Here is a 25,489-nt window from a genome sequence, read left to right on the forward strand (position 1 = left end):
CATGTAAATTTCGTTTTTCATGATTACATTATTAAAACTTTTATAATTGGATCCTAATTTCTGTTTCATGCCTCAGACCAAAAATGAAATCATGCTGTTTTGAGGCGCCCCCTCCCAAAAGCCACTACAACTATATCTTATGTCAATCAGAGTATGTGAGAGGGCTGGTGGAGTGGCTCAAGCGGTAGAGCACCTGCCTGGCAAGTGTAAGGCCCCGAGCTCAAACCCCAATGCCACAAAAAAAATTGTGAAAAACAGAGTATGTGAATTATAGCAGAAAATAGGTCCACAGACCATAAATAACTGTTTTATCAGAGAATTCTGAGTAGAATTTGTGGGGGTTGTTGCTATTGGTTTTGTGTGTGTGTGTACCCAGGGCCTTGCACATGCTACAATAATGTAATTCATTGGCTACACACCGAGCCTCATGGCCAGGACTAGTGTTTGCTTTAGGGGAATTGGTTGTTACTGACCATCAGATGCCCTGGAAGGAAGAAATTCTGTCTTTGGAAATTATAGTAGTTTTTACCTGCAAGGCAGAGATAATGAAGTGCCAGTGTGTTTTGTCAATTGTAATATATGTGAACAGGATGTCTTTGTTGTTTTTGCTTCATCCATCCCTGTCACTGAGAAGCACTACCTGCCATCAGAGCAGTGGAACACACTTCTCAGCAAGGCTGTAAGTGTGAGGCCAACTCCAGTGTTTGCACTGTTTTTGCCTGTGAAGTGATGTCACAACCATGTGGACACATATGTCAGCGAAGAACATTGTTAAGCTGTGCAGATTAGAGAAGTTTCCTAGGAAGAATCCATCTAGAGCTCCTGTTCTCTTGCCGCCAGCTGCTGGTAGCCTGAACTCTGGCACTAAGGAGCCTCAGAACACCCAAAAGTCTTCCAAGAGTCTGGGGCACAGTCCAGACCCAAACCATCTTGAGCGTGATGGCCACTCCAATAGTCCCACATGTTACTGGCTCCTGTCATCTTGAGTGGGAAAACTTCTAAGTGACACCATCAAACTTTGTGGACCATCCTTATCTCACTTAAAATATATAACTTCATTTAGCTACACAGCTGGTGTTGAAGACTTCCTTTTCAATCTCTGAGCGTAGGAGAGCAGTATGTTTAGGCAAAGTGTCAGAGTACAAACCTAGGAAGGGACTGAGACAAGATCACTGTCGATGCAATCCTTGCTCACTTGAAAAGTAGACCTTTCGTGTAACTTTTGAGTGTCCTCACTCACCAGCTGTGTAGACTACAAATGACAAATAATCCAGGCTCTCTGCTCTCAACAGAGACATGGGGAAAATATAATTTTTGGAATGCTATTGCTGATTCATTTGTGAGAAACACAAGGTGGAGGACAAATGGTCAGTCTTCTTTTCATCCGGTGGAAATGAAGGCAGTAAGAAAAGTCCATGGTGGCAGGTGACACTATAGAAGCTGGCGTATGTGTTCACCTTTTCTATGGAAAGGCACTGTGCTAGTGGTGAGAATGTCCTCACTGATCATTTCTGTGGCCGTATCCAGTGCTTCTTCACCCCTATGTCATCTGCTGCTCCTGTGTAGATGACAACAGTGGGGGCACTGCAGACTGCCTTGCCTGTTGTGGGTTTGCCCATTGTGAGTCTCTAAAGCGATACAGGGTAGATCCAGTGCAGTTATATACTTAGAGATACAGAAATAAAACACATCTACCTTAAGTCTACATAATTCACTGCAGTTGGAAAGCAACTTCTCTGTGCTTTAGCACATCAGTTTTCAATGGCTGAATGCTTTAACACATGTGATGTTCAGACGTGAGGCTCTGGGACTGGAGACTTCTTTTCTTTGGGTGACATGTCTCTGTTGTACTCCTTCATGGTCACTGAAGAATTTTTAGACTACTCCTTTACATATGGACCTTCATTCTGTTGTGTATAGAGTGAGTTGTGCAATGTGTACTGGCTTCTTGTTTGAGGGAGGGTTTTGGTCATGTGTACAACTTTAGCTCAGCGTGGGTGATTCCTGTGGGTGGAGTGACTGCTGAGCAAATCCACTGGGAATTTCAGAAACCATCAAAGTAATTCTAGATCCTGAAAGTCCACTTATCTGAGTACAAACAAGGTGAGCAGCAGGCAGAGTTAGCATTTTGAGTACCGTCCTCACTTAGTGGAAAAGGAAGTACATTGTTATCCTCAAGGGGGAATTTCAGTGTCTGTAAGGGTAGCTCAATGCATTGTATTCCAGTGATCCACAAAGTCCACTTTGCTGTCCATGGTGTCAGTTTAATGAGCTGGCATGTCAGCACATGTTACGAAACATAGTAGAAAAGGAACGCCTTTGTGATTTATTATGGAACAGAGGAACTCCACTGTTCATCCATTTCTTCATTATGTTTTCTTCACGCTGTTGACAGAAATTATGGGGTCTCATATGGTAATAACTCAGTTGCTCCTGCCTACCGTTCCCCCCAATTTTTCCTTTCCTCGTACAAGCCCACAGCTGAGGGTGTAGCTCAAGTTTTCAGTCCTCAGTACCATAAAAGAAAGGGAGGAAGAAAGGAAAAGTCAAGGACCACAAACTTTGCCCCAAATCACATCCTCATGTGTCTGGGGCACTGTGGTTTGTTTTTATGCAGTTTTACTATTGAGACATCTACTCAGAGTTTGTTTTCTGTTTGTTTGTTTTGTGGTACTGGTGGTTGGTCAGCACAGGGCTTCATGCTTTCATGCTTCTTAGGCAGGTGCTCTACCACTTGAGTCACGTCTCTAGCACTACTAGTCAGTTTTTAGTATCACAGTGGTCACCAGAGAATGGATGTGGAGGCTCCCACATCTTACCAGTTTCCACACAAAACACCAGTTCCTTGAGCTCCACAAACACTGAAAAGCATCTCAGGGTGTCTCACAACAAAGAGTCTCACAAGGTGAAAGTTTTAGCAAGGATTTATTTTAGCATGGCAGGAAAAGGTATAGAAAGGGGGGGGGGGTCCAAGAGAAAAAGAAACATTTCTTGCCTTCACGGTCTTATACTGGAGAGCTGGGGGATACACCTGATCAAAGCTCATGGGTCAGGGTGGCTGAGATGGCAGTTGGGTCTGCGTGGCTGAGACCATCCTGGCCACCCAAATCACAGATAATAGGCGTGCTTTAGAACTTCCCTTTGCTAGACATGATTGTTCTCCTCCCATCTAAGGATCCTTGCAGCTTGTTAACATCTCAAAGAGGAAAGCAGAAGCAGGCAGCTCCTCTTTGTCCCCCAGTTTCTGTAACTTGCTTGGAAAGGGAGATTGGAGGGGGCCAGCTGCTCTGGCTCTCCTTGTTCCAGTGTCAGAGTCTGACCCTTTAAATATTGATTAAAATATAATGTATCTGTGTCCTCATTTATCCATGTTCCTCATTCACCCCAAACGACTTTGGTCCCTTTTAATCTAAAAAGGGGTGCAGAGGAGTGACAGTCCAAATCTTCTATAGCTACTTCTGGCTGAGTTTGGGTGCTGGAACTACCTAGAAGGAAACCAAAATGTCATTTTTCTATTCTAAGTTTAGGAGATGACCAGGAAATGTAGTTGGCAGAAAATTTAGTGTAAGGGCTGTCAGGATCAAGACCAGGAGACATCAAGTTATTCTTTTACTAAAAGAGAAATTAGTGAAAAACATGCTTTTGTAAGTATGGCCATTTTCACAATGTTGGTTCTACCAATCCATGAGCATGGAAGGTCTTTTCCATCTTCTGATGTCTTCTTTGATTTCTCTCTTCAGTGGCTTATAGTTTTCATTAAAAACATCTTTGGTTTCTTATTCAAGCACCTTATTCTGAGGTACTTGATTGTTTTTGAGGCTATTGTAAATGGAATTGTTTCCCTGATTTCTTTCTCAGTCTGTGCATTGTTGGAATATAGAAAAGCTACTGATTTCTGTATGTTAATACTTTGCCAAAAGTTTATGATTTCTAGTAGGCTTTTCTTTTTGGTAGAGTTTTTGGGGTCTCTTAGGTATCAGATCATGTCATCTGCAAATACGGATAGTTTGAACTCTTCCTTCCGAATTTGAGTCCCTTTTATTTCTTGCTCTTGTCTTATTGCACTGGCTAGGAATTCCAATCCTATATTGAATGGCAGTGGAGAAAGCAGATAGTCCTGTCTCATTCCTGACTTTAATGGGAACGGTTTCAGTTGTTCTCCATTTAGTTTGATGTTAGCTCTAGGTTTGTCATATATAGCCTTTATGTTGAGGACTGTTCCTTCTATTCCTAGTTTCTTCAGAGCCTTTACTATGAAAGGGTGTTGGATTTTGTCAAAGACTTTTTCTGCATCCGTTGAGGGGATTGTGTGGTTTTTGTCCTTGCCTCTGTTTAGGTACAGTCTTACATTTATAGATTTACGTATGTCGACCCATCCTTGCATCCTTGGAATGAAACCAACTAGGTCATGGTGTATGATCTTTTTGACATGTTTTTGAATTCTGTTTGCCAATATTTTGTTGAGAATCATTGCATCTATATTCACTAATAATATTGATATATAATTCTCTTTTCTGGTTATGTTTTTATTGGGTTTCAGAATGAGTGTGATGCTGGCTTCATATAATGAGTTTGGTAGCGTTCCTTCCCTTTCTATTTCCTGGAAAAGCTTAAGGAGTGCTGATGTTAGACTTCTTTACCTGTTTGGTAAAATATGGCTATGAATTCACCAAGTCCTGGGCTGTCCTTTGTAGGGAGACTCTTTTTTACTCTTTCAATTTAATTGCATGTAATAGGACTATTTAGGTAAGTATCTTTTTGGTTCAATTTTTATTGGTTGCATAGGTCTAGGAATTTATCCATTTCATCTAGATTTTCCAGTTTACATGAAAATAAGTTTTCAAAGTACTCTCTATTTTATGGGTTTGCTTAGTCGTAGTGGTTATGTCCCCTTTTTCATCTCTGGTTTTATTAATTTGGGTCTTCTTCCTACTATGCTATGTCATATTGGCTAAAGGGTTTATCAATTGTGTTAATACAGTCAAAGAACCAACTTTTTGTTTCATTGTACAGTTTGTTTGGTTTCAATTTCATTAATCTTGGCCCTGCTCTTTCTCTCCATCTGCTGGTTTGGGGTTTGGTTTGTTCCAGTTTTTCTAGGAGATTAAGATGCATCATTAAATTGTTTATTTGCTCCACAGCTAACAGAAGGCGTGAGCCAGCAGGCTCTAGCCCCACAGAACTGAGCTCCCTGAAGCCCATGCAGGAGATGGGGCCATGGAACGATGGCTGCACATGGGCTTTGTTCTCCTATTCTGGCAGCAGTGCCCCAGGACTAAGATTCCAGAAGCCCATATGGGAAAGCAGGACCCAAAACTCCCACAGCCTGCTGGCTTGGTTCTCCATGTGGGCAGCAGTCCCACAAAACTGTACTCGCTGATGCCCATATAGGAAATCAGGGCCTGGAACACCTGTTACCTGCAGACTTTGGTCTCCTAAGCCAGCAGCAGCTGCTGTGGCCTCTGGAAGCCCAATCCCCAACAAAAGTAGACCCCTGGGCCTCTTGAGTGATGCGATTACAGGTGAGCACTACCATGCCCGTCTTCACGCTTTTTAAATCAAGAGTGATAATGAGAAATACATTAGTCTGAATAGCCATGTTATAAACAAACTATTGAGAAAGGCAACACATTTAAAACTTCTAGAATATTTTATTCAGGTGTGGGTTTTCTGGGAGCATTCTAGCAAATTACTTTGCATCAAACTTGTGACATTACTAACATTTGTAGGATTCTAGTGCATGAGGAATTTTCACAGGACTCTGAAACTATGTTAACACTGACTACTTCCGTGACTTTTCCACACTCACAGCTTTGGGTGCAGGGTGCATCTTATGTATGTGCCATCAGGAGAGTTTCGTACATCTGCAATCAAGGCTTCCGGGTGAGCATCCTTGAAGACCTCCTGGGAAGGAAGATGCTCTGAAGGCGGAGAAGCCTGGCCAGACACGACCTGCTGACCAAGACATGTGCTGAGAAATTCCGATTCCAAGATGGTGACTAGAGGGAGGAAGCAGAAAGCGTGATTCCTAAAGTAAAATCGTGGAGAGATGCTGGAGATACACCTTGCAGGAAAAACCACCACAAAGAGGCAAAACCCCAACTCCTCGACACCCCCAGCCCGCGCATAACATCCCCACTCCATGGTAAACGGAGAAACCAGGAGGGCTCCTGCACCGCCAGATGCCACCTCCTACCAGCTCAAGAGAAGCAGACCACCAGGTGAGCTAAGTGGCACACGGTACTCCCACAGACAACCCCGGGTCAGATCAGCATAGCCCCCTGGACAGACTGACCCCCACCCAGGGAAAAAAAGAGAAAAAAGCCAAACGGAATAAACAACAACAACAACAAAAAGACACGTAGCAAAAAGGGTGGGGTGCTCTGAACGCCAAAGGCGGGGAGGGGCAATCCCTCACAGAACTGTAAATAAACAAGTCGGCCAGAGAAGGCAGGAGCAGCGGCACCCACCCAGCAACCTTGGAGCAGGAAAGCTTGTAAAAGTGGCTGTGTGAGGAAAGCCCCACTGGACAGGGGGGAAGGGACACTTCCCAGGTGAACTGTAAATAAACATGCTGGCCGGAGAAGGCGAGTAGAGCACCATCTCCCCTAGAGGGCTTGGAGAGGGGAAAACTCGTAACACTGGCAGTTGGGCCCAGGAGAACTCTGAGTAAACAGAGTTTACTCTTTACTCTGAGTAAAGCCTCCAGCAACAGCAGGCTGACAGCAGTGGGCAGGCAAGCCACAGCCTCAGATAGCCATTCACAGACCTGTCTCCGGACCCTTTGTTTTCCTTTTTTCCTTTTCTCTTCCTCAGATGAAACAACTGAACTACAACCTCATGCTGAAAGTCTTACTGAAACTGCACTGCATTTGAACTTGGGATATTTTGTTGTGTTTTTGTTTGTTTCTTTTGGTTTTGGGGGTTTTTTTCCCCTTTGATGAGACAACGACAGAACTACTTATGAGACTCCATCTCCAGGATTGCAGGCTGAGGGACCAACACCAAAATTATTAAGACTGAAACTTTATTGCATTTGAACTTGGAGATTTTTGTTTTAATGCTCTCCCTGTCTCTCTAAGGCCTGTTTGCCTTACTGTTAATTAGTACACTATCTCTCCCTGTTTATTTCTTTGACACTGGTCTTTTTTTTATTGTATGTTTTGTTTTTACTTGTTTGTTTGTTTGCTTTTCCCTTTTTCTTTACCTCATTTGCTTTCCCTCTCCTCTCACCCTTCCATTCTAGATATCACCATTGTTACTATTACAACCTAGAAAATACTTAATTGCGCACAGTACAGGGACAGTAACAATACCAAGGGCAATGATGGGAAGACTGAAAAAACAGGGAAACCAGTTTCCCCCCCCCAGCAATAAATTAGTACAGGAACCAGAGGGAAATGAAGAAATCAGATACTCAGATCCAGACTCCAACAAAACGAAGATAAACTATGCCAAAGAACCCAATGAAGCCCACAAGAATAATCTGAAAGAAGAAATCCTGCAAGAATTCATGAGAATTTTATAGAGATGATACTGGATATGGTCAACCAAAATGTACAGGAGACACTCAAGAAATTCCAAGACAACAAAACTAGAGAATTTGAGAAAGCACAAGAACAAACAAAAGAAACTATACAGCACTGTATAAACACCACAGTGAAACAAAGAACACGATTAATAAAGAGATAAACGAACTCAGACTGATAATAGCCAACATTAAAGAGGAAGTGACTCGGGATATGGAAAACCTCAGAAAAAAAGAACAAAACAGAAATGCAAAACAAAATGGAAGGACAATCCAGCAGAATACAATAAGGAGAACAAAGAATCTCAGAACTCGAAGATGAAATGGTAATTAAAGGAAAAACCAAAGAACTATTAGTTAAGCAACTCAAGACCTGTGAAAAGAAAATGCAAGAACTCACCAACTCCATCAAAAGACCAAACCTGAGAATCATGGGCATTGAAGAAGGAGAAGAGGTGCAAGCAAAGGGAATGCATAATATATTCAACAAAATAATAACAGAACATTTCCCAAATCTAGAGAAATCTATGCCCATACTGTGCAAGAGGATTCCAGAATACCAAACAGACCTGACCAAAACAGAACTACCCCACAGCATATTATCATTAAAACAAGTACAGAGACTCGAGAAACAATATTGAAGGCAGTAAGAGAGAAAAAAAAAATAACACACAAAGGTAAACCCATAAAAATAACAGCAGACTTCTCAACAGAAATATTAAAAGCAAGAAGAGCTTGGGGTGAGGTCTTCTGGACACTGAATGAAAATAACTTCAACCCCAGGATACTCTACCCAGCAAAACTATCATTCAAAATACATGGAGCAATAAAAGCCTTCCATGATAAGCAGAAACTAAAACAATATGTGACCACAAAGCCACCACTTCAAAAGATTCTTCAAGGGACTCTGCACACAGAAGATAAAACCCAACATAACCATGCAAGGGCAGGCAGTACCAAACTACAGGAAAAGAAAAAGCAAGAAAGTAGAGAGTAACCTCAACTTAGGTACACACAATCAAACCTTCAAACAACTAAGACAGCTAAATGACAGAAATCACCACATACCTATCAGTACTAACACTTAATGTTAATGGACTTAATTCCCCCATCAAAAGGCACTGTTTGACGAACTGGATTAAAAAAGAAGACCCCACAATTTGTTGCTTACAGGAGACCCATCTCACTGATAGAAATAAGCATAGGCTTAGGATGAAAGGCTGGAAGAAGATTTACCAAGCCAATGGCCCACGAAAACAGGCAGGAGTAGCAATACTTACCTCTGACAAAGTAGACTTCAAACTGACATTGATGAAATGAGATAAAGAAGGACATTCCATACTAATAAAAGGGGAAACAGAGCAAAAGGAAATAACAATTATCAACCTATATGTGCCCAAGTCAACACAACCAATTTCATCAAACATACCCTGAAGGACCTAAAAGCACATATTAATTCCAACACAGTGGTCGTGGGAGACTTTAACACCTCATTATCATCAATAGCTAGGTCATCCAAACAAAAAATCCATAAAGAATTCCTAGTTCTAAAATATACCATAGATCAAATGGACCTAGTTGATGTCTACAGAACATTCCATCCAACCTCTACACAATATACATTCTTCTCAGCAGCCCATGGAACCTTCTCCAAAACAGATCATATCCTAGGGCAAAAAGCAAGCCTCAGCAAATATAAGAAAACAGAAATTATACCATGCATTCTATCTGATCACAATGCAGTAAAACTAGACCTCAACAACAAAAATAAATCAAAACAACATGCAAACGGCTGGAAACTGAATAACTCGTTGCTCAATGAACAATGGGTCATTGATGAGATAAAAGAGGAAATTCAAAATTCTTGGAATTCAATGAAAATGAAAACACAACCTACCGGAACCTATGGGACACAGCAAAGGCAGTCCTGAGAAGAAAGTTTATAGCCATGTGTGCATATATTAAAAACCCTGAAAGATCTCAAATCAATGACCTAATGATATATCTCAAACTCCTAGAAAAACAAGAATAAGCAAATCCCAAAACAAATAAAAGGAGAGAAATAATAAAAATACAGCTGAAATCAATGAAATAGAAACCAATAAATAAATAAATAAATAAACCATACAAAGAATTAATGAAACAAAAAGCTGGTTCTCTGAAAAAATAAACAAGATTGACAGACCCCTGGCAAACCTGACTAAAATGAGGAGAGAAAAAACCCCAAATTAGTAAAATCAGGAATGCAAAAGGGGACAGAACAACAAACACCATGGAAGTCCAGGAAATCATCAGAGACAACTTTGAGAACCTATATTCAAATAAATTTGAAAATCTTAAAGAAATGGACAGATTTCTAGATACTTATGATCATCCAAAACTGAACCAAGAGGATATTAATCACCTGAATAGATCTATAACACAAAATGAAATTCAAGCAGCAATCAAGAGTCTCCCCAAAAAGAAAAGTCCAGGACCTGATGGATTCTCTGCTGAATTCTATCAGACTTTAAAGAAGAACTGATGCCAACCCGCCTTAAACTGTTCCACGAAATAGAAAGGGAAGGAAAACTGCCAAACACATTTTATGAAGCCAGTATTACACTTATCCCAAAACCAGGCACAGACACCTATAAAAAAGGAGAACTATAGGCCAATCTCCTTAATGAACATTGATGCAAAAATCCTCAACAAAATAATGGCAAACCGAATCCAACAACACATCAAAAAGATTATTCACCACGACCAAGTAGGCTTCATCCCAGGAATGCAGGGGTGGTTCAATATAAAAAAAATCAATAAACGCAATAAACCACATTAACAGAAGCAAAGACAAAAACCACTTGATCATCTCAATAGATGCAGAGAAAGCCTTTGATAAGATCCAACACCATTTCATGATAAAAGCTCTAAGAAAACTAGGAATAGAAGGAAAGTTCCTCAACATTATAAAAGCTATATATGACAAACCTACAGCCAGCATTATACTTAACGGAGAAAAACTGAAACCATTCCCTCTAAAATCAGGAACTAGTCAAGGATGCCCACTATCTCCACTCCTATTCAACATAGTACTGGAATTCCTAGCCAGAGCAATTATGCAAGAAGAAGGAATAAAAGGAATACAAATAGGTAAAGAAACTGTCAAAATATCCCTACATGCAGATGATACGATGATATACCTTAAAGACCCAAAAAAGTCTACTCAAAAGCTCCTAGACACCATCAATAGCTATAGCAAGGTAGCAGGATATAAAATCAACATAGAAAAATCAGCATTTCTATACACTAATAATGAACAAACTGAAAAAGAATACATGAAAACAATTCCATTTACAATAGCCTCAAAAAAATCAAATACCTAGGTGTAAACTTAACAAAGGATGTGAAAGACCTCTACAAGGAGAACTATACACTTCTGAACAAAGAGACAGAGGAAGACTATAGAAAGTGGAGAGATCTCCCATGCTCATAGATTGGTAGAATCAACATAGTAAAAATGTCTATACTCCCAAAAGTAATCTACATGTTTCATGCAATTCCCATCAAAATTCCAATGACATTCATTAAAGAGATTGAAAAATCTACCATGAAATTTATATGGAAACACAAGAGGCCACGAATAGCCAAGGTAATACTCAGTCAAAAGAACAATGCAGGAGGTATCACAATACCTGACTTCAAACTATATTACAAAGCAATAACAATAAAAACAGCATGGTACTGGCACAAAAACAGACATGAAGACCAGTGGAACAGAACAGAGGACCCGCATATGAACCGACACATTACACCCACCTCATTTTGACTTATCTTTGACAAAGGTGCTAAAAATAGATGATGGAGAAAAGACAGCCTCTTCAACAAAAACTGCTGGGAAAACTGGTTAGCAGGCTGCAAAAAAACTGAAACTAGATCCATGTATATCACCCTATACCAATATTGACTCAAAAGGGAACGAGGATCTTAATATCGGACCCCAAACTCTAACGTTCGTACAGGAAAGGGTAGGAAATACCTTGGAATTAATAGGTATCGGCAAGAATTTTCTCAATGGAACCCCAGCAGCTTAACAACTAAGAGATAGCATAGATAAATGGGACTTCATAAAACTAAAAAGCTTCTGCTCAACAAAAGACATGATCTGTAAAACTGAAGAGACCACCCACAGAGTGGGAGAAAATATTTGCCAGCTACACATCAGACAAAGGACTGATAAGCAGAATATACAGGGAACTCAAAAAACTAAATTCTCCCAAAATTAATGAACCAATGAAGAAATGGGCAAGTGAAAAGTGAACTAAACAGAACTTTCTCAACAGAAGAAATTCAAATGGCCAAAAAACACATGAAAAATGCTCACCATCGCTAGCAATAAAGGAAATGCAAATTAAAACCACACCAAGGTTCCACCTCACAAGGTAGAACAGTCATCATTAGCAACACCACCATCAGCAGGTGTTGGCGAGGATGCGGGGGAAAAAGGAACCCTCTTACACTGTTGGTGGGAATGTAAACTAGTACAACCACTCTGGAAAAAAATTTGGAGGCTTCTTAAAAATCTAAACATTGATCTACCATGTGATCCAGCAATACCACTCTTGGGGATATACCCAAAAGACTGTGACACAGGTTACTCCAGAGGCACCTGCATACCCATGTTTACTGCAGCACTATTCACAATAGCCAAGTTATGGAAACAGCCAAGATGCCCCACTACTGACGAATGGATTAAGAAAATGTGGTATCTATACACAATGGAGTTTTATGCAGCCATGAAGAAGAACGAAATGTTATCATTCGCAGGTAAATGGATAGAACTGGAGAATATCATTCTGAGTGAGGTTAGCCTGGCCCAAAAGATCAAAAATCGTATGTTCTCTCTCGTATGTGGACATTAGATCAAGGGCAAACACAACAATGGGACTGGACTTTGATCACATGACAAAGCCAGAGCACACAAGGAAGGTATGAGGATAGGTAAAACACCCAAAAAACTAGATAGCGTTTGTTGCCCTCAATGCAGAGAAACTAAAGCAGATACTTAAAGCAACTGAGGCCAATAGGAGAAGGGAACCAGGAACTAGAGAAAAGGTTAGATCAAGAAGAATTAACCTAGAAGGTAACACACATGCACAGGAAATCAATGCGAGTCAACTCCCTGTAGAGCTATCCTTATCTCAACTAGCAAAAACCCTTGGTCCTTCCTATTATTGCTTATACTCTCTCTTCAACAAAAGTAGGGATAAGGGCAAAATAGTTTCTGCCTGGTAGCGAGAGGTTGGGGGAACAAGGGAGGGAACGGGGGATGGGGTAAGGGAGGGGGCTGGGGGAAAGGGGGAGAAATGACCCAAACATTGTATGCATATAGGAATATAATTTTTAAAAATTGGTTTTTAAAAAAAGGCTTCCTGACATAGTATGTCCTGTGTAGCTGGGATGTGAAAGAAGATGCGTGCAGGCATCCCCACACATTACATGATGTGAGTCCCGTTACAGTGCATTCTCATGATTGCTAGTAAGGTCCTGATAGTTAACTGCTCCATATACAAAAGTTAGGCATTCTCCCCAGTGTGAATAACTACATGTTTCCTACAGCAAGTGGAAGAAATGAAGGTTCTAGCACGTGTTACATACATAGGGTTTGTCTCCAGTGTGAGCTCAGACATGTCAAAAGGTTTTTGGATCAATGAAGGGATTCCCGCATTGCTTGTTACCTATGCTTTCTCTGTAGTGAGAGTTCGTTCATGCATTTGTAGGTAATCTAATGAACTGATGATTCTTCCACATTGCTTGCATTCACAGGGTTTGTCAAGTGTGAATCGATTTTTGATATGGAAGTGTACTGATACACAAAGGCTTTCCCACACTATGCACTCATAGGGTTCTGTCCAGTATGAATTCTCTAATGTACTCGGACAGGCTTTCCCACATTGCCTACATTCCTGGGGTTTCTGTCCAGTGTGAATCTTTTATGGTATCAGCATAAACTGTGATGCACAAAGGCTTTTCCACATCCCTTGCATTCACAGGGTTTCTCTCCTGTGTGACTTCGTTCGTGTCTGTGAAGGGCACCAGCCCAACTAAAGGCCTTACTGCATCTCTTACACTTGAAAGGTCCTCCTCCAGGGTGTGTTACCATGTCTATGAAAGTCAGTGAGATCTATGAAGTGTTTCCCACGTTGCTTACACATGCACGCTTTTTCACTAGGATGAAGATCTGTGTGTATCTGAGCATAGCTAGGTCTACTGAAAGCTTCTCCACATTGTTTACAATTGGAGTTTCTCAGCACTGTGAGTCCTTACATGCTCAGAGAGGCTTTCCCGCACTCCTTACACTCGTAAGGATTCTCTATCTATTCCTCACTCTCTGATGATTCGTGTCCAGTCTGAACTGTGACAACCACATATGAAGATGGACCACCGAGGACTTCTCTCCACACAGGGCTTTCCAGTTTTACTGCAGGAGTTTTCCTGTTCCCTGTAGAATCTGTTCAACTCATGGGACTAGAAGAATTGTGTATTTTGAAAAAGATTTGCATGTCTAAAATATTGCAACGACACCCAAAACAGAAAATTACATTCTTTTTGGCAGTACTGGGGTGCCGAACGCAGGGATTTGTGCTTGCTAGGAAGGCGCTCTACCACGAGAGCCACAAAGCCACCTGTTTCGGCACTGGTTATTTTTTAGAGGTTGTATGGGGTAATACTGGAGTTTGAAATCAGGTCTCTGAACTTTCAAGAAAGTTGTTCCACTGGAGTTGATTATTTTTGAAATACTCTTCTCGTTTCTTTTTTTTTTTTTTTCTTGTTTTGCAGCACTGGAGCTTGAACTCGGTCTACACATTGAGCCACTCTATCAGCCCCTTTTTTGTGATGGGTTTTTAAAGATAGGGTCTCATGAACGATTTGCCTGGGCTGGCTTCAAACTGCGATCCTACTGATCTCTGCCTCCTGAGTAGCTGGGATTACAGGCATGAGCTGCAGGCACACAGCTGAGATACTGTCTATCTTTATGCCCACCAGCCTGGACTGCAACACTCCTCTATGTGACTCCCACGGATGCATATGTGAGCCACTTGTGGAGCCTCGGGTTGAGAGGTGGGGGTCACACAAATTTTGTCCAGGCTGACCTCAGAAAGCACTCCTCCTATCTTTAGCTCCCAGATAGTAAGATTACAGGCTTGACCCTGGTGCCCAGCTGCAAAATTCACTTTTGTATTGTACATAGTTTATATGCAAACTGTGAAGTAAAGTCAAACCTCCACAATTTTGTGAATGTAACAAAATTTGTGTACACTGAACCAACAGCTTGTTGCATGTTGCCACTGTTCACTAGTTGAACAGTTTAGGCTTTGTATCTTTCTATAGTTCATGTTTAACCTGTATGTAGTGCGAAAGGAAATTTTCTAAGATTAAGTCAATTTGAAGGTGGATTTTTTAATCATTGGTTCCCTTTTAAAATTTCTTGGCATTACTACAGTATACTACAGGCACACTGCTTAATTTGTTGAGTGGAAAAAACCTTAGCTTTCTCCTGCAGCTTTGATAATCACCGCCAATGCTTTTGTCTTTCTCTTTTTTCCCTAAAATGGTGACAGAAAAAAGATCACTACTAAAGATCTATCAGATTTTAGGCAGTTTACCATTATATAATGAGGCCATGCTTCTGGGTACACTCACCAAATTTTCTTTCTTATTCATTTTTGGGTGTTTTTCTTTTTCTTTTTTTCCTGGTGCAATGGTCGTTAAACTCGGGGATTTGGGCATGGTAGATGGGAGCTCTGCTACTTGATTCACTCTGTCAGCACTTTTTGTTCGTTGTTTTTGACTATGTGTGACGGGATGGTGATCCTTCTATTTATGCTTCCCCTCATACCTAGGATGTCAGGAGCTCAACGGGGTATCCATTCAATGGTAGATATGGGGTCTGGAAAACTTCTTGCTGAGGGCAATCTCAAACTGCAATCCTCCTGATCTCTACCTCCCAAGTAGCTAGGAGTACAGGCTTGGGACATCACGCATAACCAAATTTTCCCTTTTCTACTTTCCAAACCATGGAGCAGCACAGATGTCCACAAACCACTGGTTCTTTCATGGACTCATTAAAGGAACTCTGTCACCCTTACCTAGAGCACCCAGGTTCCTCAAGGTTTCCCGCATCACATCTCTGTAGAGATTCTTCCGTGAAGGATCCAGCAAGGCCTGCTCCTCCACGGTGAAGTTCGCAGCTACATCCTCAAAGGTCACCAACTGCTAAAATATCCCACAAATTTCCAGGAGGAAGAATGAGTCACAGCACTAGAAATCTATATTGAATTCATAAGCAGTTTACGTAATGTGCTTTTCCTTAAAGGTTCACTCCATGTCTGCTCACCACACTCTCACCCTTCATCCAAACTCACACCGTGTCTCACAGCAATTCTGATACTACATTAGAACTGTGTGGTGAAGCAACAGCACAGCAGGATCACCCCAACCTCTGTGCACTGGTCTGCAGCACCTCTCATGACAAGGTCCTACTTTGAGCAGAGAGCATTAACAGCAGCCATCCTGAGAGGAATTCTCATGAATGCCTGAGGACAACGCTCAACCCTTGCCAGTACATATATTGTATCTACATAGGAGTGGACGTCACCGTCCTGACAAGAGGGCTCAGTGTTTCAAAGTTTCTGTGAGTAATGTGCTTCTTGTTTAACTCTCAAAGGCTTGCAGGTTTCTGACATGTTCAATAGAGAGAGCCCAACTGATCGACTCAAAATACACACTGGACAATGATCTTCTAATGAGCTTGTCTGATAATATTTAACACAGCTTTTTCACAGTGGGGTTTGACTCAGGTCTCATGCTTGCTAGGCAGGTGCTGTACCACTTGAGTCATTCCACCAACGCTTTTTCTTGTGTTGGGTATTTTGGAGCTAGGGTCTCACACACTATTTTCCCAGGCTGGCTACAAATCACAGTTCTCTTGATGTCTCCCTCCTGAGTGATTACAGGCATGAGCCACTACCACTTGGCTTTACATAACACATTTTGTCACAACTGTGTTTTCATTTTTATACTTATTCTTGTTATTTTGTCACAACTTTTACTTATAAATAAGTGGATTTGAAATTAAAAGACCACCACCATTTATATGGCCCAAACATAAGAAGATAAAGAGGAAAGGGAGTTATGTTTCATATAAGATGTAAAACCACCTATGAAACATGCACAATGACAGAGGTAACAAATACAAGGAAGACACAGCATATAGAAATGCTGTTTAATAAGACAAAAATAAATCATTGCAAGTGTGGGCAACTCACTTGATAAACAGACTTGTGAATGGTAAGATGATAAATACATACACTTTCATACTTTCCATACAAATTTTGATTTTACCCATTACCCACACAAGAGCTTTTTCCCATTCTGTAATAAAAATCTGTTATGCATTAGCATCATCAAGCATGTACACAGAGAGAGAAAGAGAGAGAGAGAGAGAGAGAGAGAGAGAGATAGTTGAAGCAACAAAACAAAACTACCTGGTGAAATGAGGGAGTGACCCATGTGAGCACAGCATGACACACCATATGTGCAAGAAAGAAATACAGCACACCAAACCCTTTCTGCAGAACCTAACGCTACACGTATGGTAGTAGTAAGTCTCAAAACTCAAGAGGGAAACCAAGTAAAACTCCGTGACAGACACAGGGTAAAAGAATAAACCATGTTCCAAAACCCATCCTTGGTCACCTCTGGGTGCACAGCAGGAAGAGAGAACACAACCCACCAAGTCACTGTGGCCTACATATTCATCTGCATGTGACCCCACTGTGTTTATATTTTCATTTAAATGGACTATGAAAGAATTTGTTTCCAATGTTCTCTGTGCTTCCAAGGACCTCTTCATTCTATTCAATGAGATTCCAACCAAGAAATTCTCCATCTTACACCCAAGTTATCCAGAAAATTATTATTGCTTTTGTAAACAAGGTCTTTGATGTGTCCCCCGGGCTGTCCTGCAAATTGAAATCATCTTGTCTCAACCTCTCTAGTGCTGGGACTACAGGTGTGCACCACCATGCCAGGTAGCCTTCCCAATGGCCCTAGACACCTTAGGGCCATTGGGCAGGGAAGAAGGGGAATGCACAGTGTCAGCCTGCAACATATTGGCTGGCGATGACAAACATCCCCTAAGTGGAGCAGCAGTGCACAGAGACACAACCAGCTCTCCTTCAACCAGGAAATAAGACTCATAAAATCCACTAGAGACAAAGCCTCATAGGCTCAGCCTTTCTGAGACCTCTCTCTTGTACACGGAAGCTTTTCTACTCTTTCCCTCTCTGCTTATATAAAACTCAGTTTTTCCTCCTGCTTACATAAAACTCTGCTCTTTTCCTCACCCTGTTGTCTGTGACTTTCTCTGACTCCGGAAGACAACGTTCGCTGCTACCTCAGCACATCTGAGACCAGACCACTGCATCGATAGCATCCATGGACAGTTATTGCTCAAATTCAAATGCCTGTGACAAACGGAAGTGCTGATAAGAACAGTCCTGCTGGAATCACAGGCAGTATGGGCTGTCCCCAGCAAACAAGCCCATATGTCTGCACCATCGCTCAGGCAGTCCTGTCCACGACAGAGGCTCACAGAGTGAGGTTCTCCTTCTCAACAGTCCTTTGGTATTCTGCTTTCCATAGTATTTGCAAGATGCCACTGTTGCCCTTCTGTGCACACCAGTTTCTTTCTTACGTGGAATCTCGAGAATTGAAATTAACTTTTACTGTGGGGTCTACAACATTTTTGCATATACCACTTTTATACTGCCTTTGCCATGGTCTTACACGGACGGCACGTGAAAGACACAACAGGACCGCACACTAGGGCACCAGTGGCTCGCACGTGTAATCCTAGCTAACGGGAGGTTGATTTCCAGAGGGTCACAATTTGAGGCCGTCCCAGGCAAACAATTCTAGAGACCCTATCCCTAAAATGACCACAGCAAAATGGATGAAAGATGTGTCTCAAGCAATAAAGACCCTGATTGGCAAGTGTGAATACCTGAGTTCAAACCTCAGTCCCACCCACACCCCCAAAAAATGAATGCAAAACTCAAGAAGATCTCAGAAAATGCACAGAAAGGCTGAGATAACTAATGGTAAATTGCTAACGTTCAAAATTGGTAAATTCTGGTTTTGGCAGTACGTGGGTTTGAACTCAGAGCCTCCAGTTTTCTAGGCAGGTGCTCCACCACTTGAGTCACACCTCCAGCTATTTTTTCTTTAGGTACTGTTCAGATAGGGTCTCGTGTTCATGCCCAAGCTGGCCTGGAACGTGATCCATCTGTTTATGTTTCCCATGGAGCTGGGATGACTGGGCCCAGCTATTGGATGAGATGGAATCTCTCACACTGTTCATCCAGAATGGCCTTCAACAGTGATCTTGATCTTCACCTGAGTAACTAAGATTACAGACAGCAACCACCACAATGGCAATTTCTTTTTTGGCAGTATGTGCTCTGAACTCAGGCCTTCATGCTTGCTACACAGGTGCTCTTACCGCTTGACCCACATGGCCAGCCCTCTGCTGAATAGTGTTAAAGAAAATTTTACTATTGTAATTGAACTGGAGATTAATTTGGTCACACGGGAATTACATGTTTTTTTCTGAATAAACGATATTTATACTTTAAGTTCATTATCCCACGCAGGCTTTCTCATTTCTCCACTTCTGACTTGCATAATTACAATGGCAAACATACAATGTGCATGCATTCATGAGGTAGCTTTCCCATCTCTAAAAACCAGGTTGGCTGGTGGAATGGTTCACACGGTGGAGCACCTACCTTCCGAGTGTGAGGCCCCGAGTTAAAACCCCAGCACTGACAAAAGAAATCAACAAATAAAAAAAAAATGACTTATTTTTACCATATACCCAGAATATCATATTCACACCTGTCCTCTTACACTGACTGTGATATTAAAAGCTGACTAGCAGAGCTGGAGGCCTGGCTCAAGTGGTAGAGCACCTGCCTACCCGAGCGTGAAGCCCTGAGCTGCTCAACCCTCAGTCCTACAATAAAAAAATAAAAATAAAAAATAACAGAAACACCTGAGTAATAGATGTCACAATAGAAAAACTGCATAAAAACACAAATCACAGAGCCCAAGACATGTGCTGATACTGGGACATCACAGAGAGTCGTCACTATGAGGATGTGATCTGGGGCAAGATGTGGGCTCCTTGAGCTTGACTTTTAATCCTCCCGCCCCCGTCACCTTCCTTTTGGGGTACTGAGAGTGAGCACTTGTGCTACACCCCCATCCCTGTCCTTGACTATCATGCTGCGTAAGAGGGGAGGAAAAATTGAAGGGAAAGGCAGAAAGAAGTGACAGGGATACTAACCATTATGAGACCGTTAGAATGTCTATCAACAGTGTGAAGAAAACAACACATAAATGAAGAAATGGACTGAGTGGAATTTCTTTGTTCCCTAACGAAACCTGGAGCTACTACTTTTCTACCATGTTCCATAACATGCAAACTCATGAAACTGACACTGTGGACAGCAAAGTGGACTTTGTGGATCACTGGAACACAATGCTGTGAGCTAGCCTCATAGACACTGAAATTTTCCCCTGTTGAGGATAAACATATACCTCCTTCTCCGCTAAGTGAGGATGCCACCCAAAATGTTAAGCTCTGTCTGCTGCTAACTTCTTTTTGTACTCAGATAAGTGACCTTGATACTCCCAGGTAACTGTGATGTTTCCAGGGGAGAATTCCCAGTGGACTTGCTCAGCAGTCACTCCACCCACAGGAATCACCCATCCTGGGCTAACACTGCACACACGACCAAAACCCTCCCTCAAACTGGCAGCCAGTACACATTGCGTCACTCACTCTATACACAGCACAATAATGTGACCATGCATAAAGGTGTGCAACACAGACATGTCACAATGTAAGGAAGAGCCTCTAGTTCCAAATTCTCACATCTGAACATCACACACACATTGAAGCATTCGACCACTGAAAACTGATGTGCTGAGCACAGAGAGGTTGCTGAAAGAATATGCTTTTCTACTACAGTGAAGAACTTAGACTTAAGGTAGACATGTTGTATTTCCACATGTCTAAGTAAAATTGCACTAGGCCTATACTGTATCTCTATAGACACTCACGATGGACAAAGCCGCAGGCAGGGCAGTCTGCAGTGCCCCAGCTGTCCCCATCCGCACACAAGCAGCTGCTGACACATGGCTGAAGAGGCACAGGATATAGCCACAGATGTGATCAGTGAGGACATTCTCACCAATTGCACAGTGACTTTCCATAAAGGTGGTGCACACACACCCCAGCTTCTATAGTGTCACCTTCTACACGGACTTTTTCCTGTCTTCATTTCCATCTGATGAACACAATCACAGAAGACCAAGCATTTGTCCACCATCACGTGTTTCTCACAAATGTTTTGGCACCATCATTTTGAGAATTAGTTTTTTCCCACTTCTGTGTCTGGAGTAGAGAGCCTGGATTATTTGTCATTTGTAGCCTACATAGGTGGTGTGTGAGGACACTCAAAAGTTATATAGAAGTTCTACTTTCCAAGTGACCAAGGATTGCATCAACAGGGATACTGTCTCTGTCCCTTCTTAGGCTTGTACTTTAACAAGAAGTTGACCTAAACATACTGCTCTCCTACACTCAGATTGAAAGAGAAGTGTTCCTTTGCCAGCTGTGTAACTAAATGAAGTTAGACATTTTAACTGACATAAGGACAATTCACAAAGTATAATGGTGCCAAGTAGGAGTTTTCACAGTTAAGATGATAGGAGTCAGTGTTCCCTGGCATGTGGTGGGTACCCTCGGTGTGGCTACCACTCACTCTCAAGACGGCTTGGGTGTGGACTGTGATCTAGGCTCTTGGGTCTTCTGAGGCTGGTGCCAGAGTTCAGGCAACAGGCACCTGCCAGCAGCAGAGAACAGAACCTCTAGCTGGACTCTACCAAGGAAGCTTCGCTAATCTGCACAGCTGAAGTGTTCTACCTCGACATCGCTATGTCCACATGGTCGTAACATCACCTCACAGGCAAAAATAGGAGCAAACTAGAGTTTGCCTCACATTCACAGCAAGGCTAAGTCTTTTGAAAAAGTGTGTCCCACGGCTCTGATGGCAGCTAGTGCTCCTTGGTGACAAGGAAAGACATCCTATTCATATATCTTAAAATTGACAAAACACATTCTGAGTAAAAACAAATGAACAGAGCTCCCCCTCATTAATGTGATTGCCACTTCATTATTTCAGCCTTCCAGGTAAAAACTGTTACGATTATCAAAGATAGAATTTCATTCCCCCCAGTGCATCCAATGGTCAGTAGCAATCAATTCCCCTAAAGCAAACACTAGTCTTGGCCATGTGGCTCAGTGCCTAGCTCATGAATTACATCACTCTTGTAATGTGTGCAAGGCCCTGGGTACAATCACCAGCACAAGAAAACCAAAAGTAACAACCTCCACGACTTCTGTAAGAAAGTTTACTCAGAATGCTCTCACTGCTAAAGCAATCATTTACAGTCTGTGGACATATTTTCTGCTACGATTCAATACTCAATTTAACAAAAAATACAGTCCTAGTGGATTTTGGAAGGGACCCCTCAAAACAGCACGATTTAAATTTTATACAGTTTGGAGGGATTTAAGGAATTTTATACACATGCTTGAGAGGTGACATCTTGGTGTCACTGACTTCTTCTGAGGGGTATGTAACTCTCCTCATTCCTTTGACATAGCTCAATAAAATTTTTAAGTTTCCCCATTAGTATGATGAAAGAGCCTATGTAAGTTTTTTCTTCATTTGCATTGGCAGACCTGGGGGTTGAACTCAAGGTAGGTAAGTGCTCTACCACTTGAACCACACCCCTGGATCTTTTCATTATTTTTCAGATAGGATCTGCTACTTAGTCCAAGCTTGTTTCAAACTGCCATCTTCCCATCTCTGCCTCCCATTTGGTTGGGATTACAGGCTTATACCACTACACCTATTTAAATTTTATTTTTTATTTAGTGGGACTAGGATTTGAACTCAGGGCTTCATGCTTGCAAAGCTGGTGCTCTACTGCTTGAGCCGTAACTCCAGTCCACTTTGCTCTCATTATTTTGGAGTTCTAGGTCACTATTGACAAATTTTAAAATATTAACATTAATGTAGGTAAAGACAACAAAGCAGAAGAGAAATTATCTACAATACATACAATGATGAAAGGATTACTGTACAGAGTAAAAATGAAAAAAATGGGGAAACAAGCAAAATGTATTAATTAGAAAACAAAACACACTATGTGAAGAAAGACCCAGCACATAGTAATGAAGAGACGAGTAAATATCGAGTAGATCTCATTTCATACCTATGAAACGACACAATTGAGCCCATAAGATAGTACCAAGTGTTGATGGCCACAGCAAACTGACAGCTATGCAGGAAAAGAGATCAACAGCTGCCTTGCTATTTCCTGAAAGTTGAAATTGACCACAACCTAGAACCCAAACTGTATTGTGCTGTGGCACTTGGAGAAAGATAGAAAAGTGACAGAAGCAATTTTTAACACAAGAATAAAAAAGTCAACACACAAAAAACCAAGTACAGAACCACCAGGGATGAGAAACTGTTCCTAGCTCAGAAAAACAAATACAAACTCTGAGCAGATCCACAACTAATAAGACTGATGCAAGAACTAAAAAGCCCCCTCCCCAGCCAAAACAAGGCACCCAGATAGCTGGTTCAGAGGACTGAAATCAACACCACCTAAAGCAAAATGAACACCACCCCACTACTAAATCTGCTCCAGAAACCAGAGACAAGGGAAGAGTCAATCTGAGGCCAAATTTATGCTGACAGCAAAGATGGACACCAGCACAATTACAGCCGATGTCCCTTGCGAATGCAGGTGCACATATCCACAAATAAATACCTGCACCAGGGCACAGTAATCAAAATGCAGTGGAGCGGGCAGAGAGACAGAGCCATAAATGCCACACCAGACCAACACGCCCAGATTCCTAAATGAACATGGCAGAGCAGTTTTGGACAGGAGGATAAAAATCACTCAATGAGAAAAGTGCCATCTATTTTTTTAAAAAGGTTCAGAAAACTGGAAAAGTCATAACCACAGGGAAGAAAATGAAATGGAACCCTCACCTTACTCCAAATAAAAAAATAAAAGTGCTGGAGTGTAGTTGTATCCCAGCACAAAATGAAGAAAGATGAGAGAAGGAAGAGGATTTGGAAATAAAAAAGAATGGGGCAAAGACCTAGAGGTACAAGCTGAACCTACCCACCCAGCTATTAAAATACAGATTACGGGAGGCTAAGGAGAGACATACTTTAGAAATGATGGTGTTTCAAAGAACCCCTGCTGTTAGGCCTTAGCTCAGTGGTAGAACACTTGCCTATCACGCACAGGTTGAAACACAATAGAAATGAAGTACCAGGAACATACCGGGGAACTCAGGACACCCTGTGCAGGACAAGGACACAACACATCGCAGACCAGAACTAAGACGTTCTGCAGGAAGCAAAGGCCAAAGCAGACTTTTAACCATCTGGGCTCAATGTTAAAGGGAGAGCATGCAAAGCCTGGAAGATGTGAGGATCTGCCTGTTTCCTCTTGCTCTTTCTTAGCTCTTAACATTGGGGGGGAAAAAAAACAGCCCTGTCAAAACACTGGCTGCATATAAGTGACACGAATGGAGACTTCAGTAACTACACTCCCAGAGGAACATGCCGCCTGCAAACATTATCTAGAAAATTCACAAAGAAAACACACCACTACCGCCTTTCAGAGGAACAGAACGGCGGGGGTGCAACTGGTGAAGGGCCTGCCTTACAAGCATGAAGCCCTGAGTTCAAGGCCAACACTGCAAGAAAAAACTGAGCCCTACAGTTCTGGAGTACCCTCAGCACAATATTCGAATGCCCATTCCTTTTCTTCTGGGAGGGGAGGGAACTGGGCCTTCAATCAGGACCCCACACTTGCTAGGCAGGTGCTCTACCACGTAAGCCAGGCCTGCAGCCACTTATGCTTCAGGATTTCCCAACAGGACTTTCTGGTTTTGCCCTGGCAGGCCTGGCCATCACCGCAGTAGTTGCTCCTCCCTTGGAGCAGGGGTGACACGTGTGCCACCACTCAGCTGAATGGTCGACCCAGGGTTTGCGCTGTGCTGGCCTCAGACCTACATCTTCCTTTTGGTGCCTCCTGAGCACCTGGGATTACAGACATGACCTACAGTGCCGGCCTTGAAAGCACACGTTTAAATGAGAGAGAAAATGAACTGCATAAAATTTGAAGAGCCCCACAGGAAAAATTCTCAGTGTCAGAGCATCGGTAAGGCAGGCTAGACTCACACAGAGAGGCTGTCTGCCACACGGGCCAAACTAAATAACCCAGATACCAGCTGTTGACAAATCAACAACAAACACACACGGAGCCAGGCTCAGGTGGTTCACACCTGTGTCAGAGGGGAGACGCGGGGCTGCGGGCGCGGAGGGACGGGGGCTCCGGCGGGGACAAGGGACAGGAACTTGGGGTCCCGGCTGCGGCCCCGCCCCGCCCGGGGACCGAGGCGACGAGCGGAGCGGCGCCGGCGGCGACTCTGTCGCAGACTCCGGGACTCACGCGGGGCCCAGTCGCTCTCAACCCCTCCTCGCCCGTGTCACAAACCCGTCCACGCTCACCATTCCTGCCTGCCGGGTGTCCTGCTGTCCACTCCTGCTCCTGGGGTCAGCGTCACACAGCGACAGGAGCTGAGCAAGCCCACACCTCACAACTGCCAGCTCAGTGACGCAACAATGGCGGCCCAAGAGAGGAAGCGTCCGCCATGTGGGCGGGCCTTTCCCCGCTAGCGCTCCTGATTGGGCCGCTTCTTTGGCTCTGATTGGCTATTGCTCTTGTCATAGTCCTGAGTGACAGGAGAAC

At 42.5% G+C, this 25,489-nt stretch overlaps 2 protein-coding genes across 4 annotated transcripts in view; one reads left to right on the top strand and one right to left on the bottom strand.

Moving 5' to 3' along the window:
- Positions 1-25,489, top strand: part of LOC109689049 (uncharacterized) — a 595,734-nt gene that overhangs the window by 484,164 nt on the left and 86,081 nt on the right. The gene's annotated exons all lie outside the window — the stretch shown is intronic.
- On the bottom strand, positions 5,632-25,425 carry LOC109677502 (zinc finger protein 557-like). The gene is made up of 3 exons (XM_020153452.2): positions 25,249-25,425; positions 15,658-15,784; positions 5,632-5,999 (listed from the first exon to the last, which is right to left on the bottom strand). The coding sequence occupies exons 1-3, from the start codon at positions 25,249-25,251 to the stop codon at positions 5,806-5,808; spliced, it is 324 nt and encodes a 107-aa protein (XP_020009041.2). The 5' UTR covers positions 25,252-25,425; the 3' UTR covers positions 5,632-5,805.

Source organism: Castor canadensis, chromosome 14 (assembly GCF_047511655.1).
Source record: "Castor canadensis chromosome 14, mCasCan1.hap1v2, whole genome shotgun sequence".
Lineage (NCBI taxonomy): Eukaryota > Metazoa > Chordata > Mammalia > Rodentia > Castoridae > Castor > Castor canadensis.

Excerpts from the sequence above, each read along its gene's own strand:
- LOC109677502 (XM_020153452.2), bottom strand. Across the intron at positions 6,000-15,657 it reads GAGGAACCTGGGTGCTCTAG|TCACCATCTTGGAATCGGAA; the intron begins GTAAGGGTGACA and ends TCCTCCCTCTAG.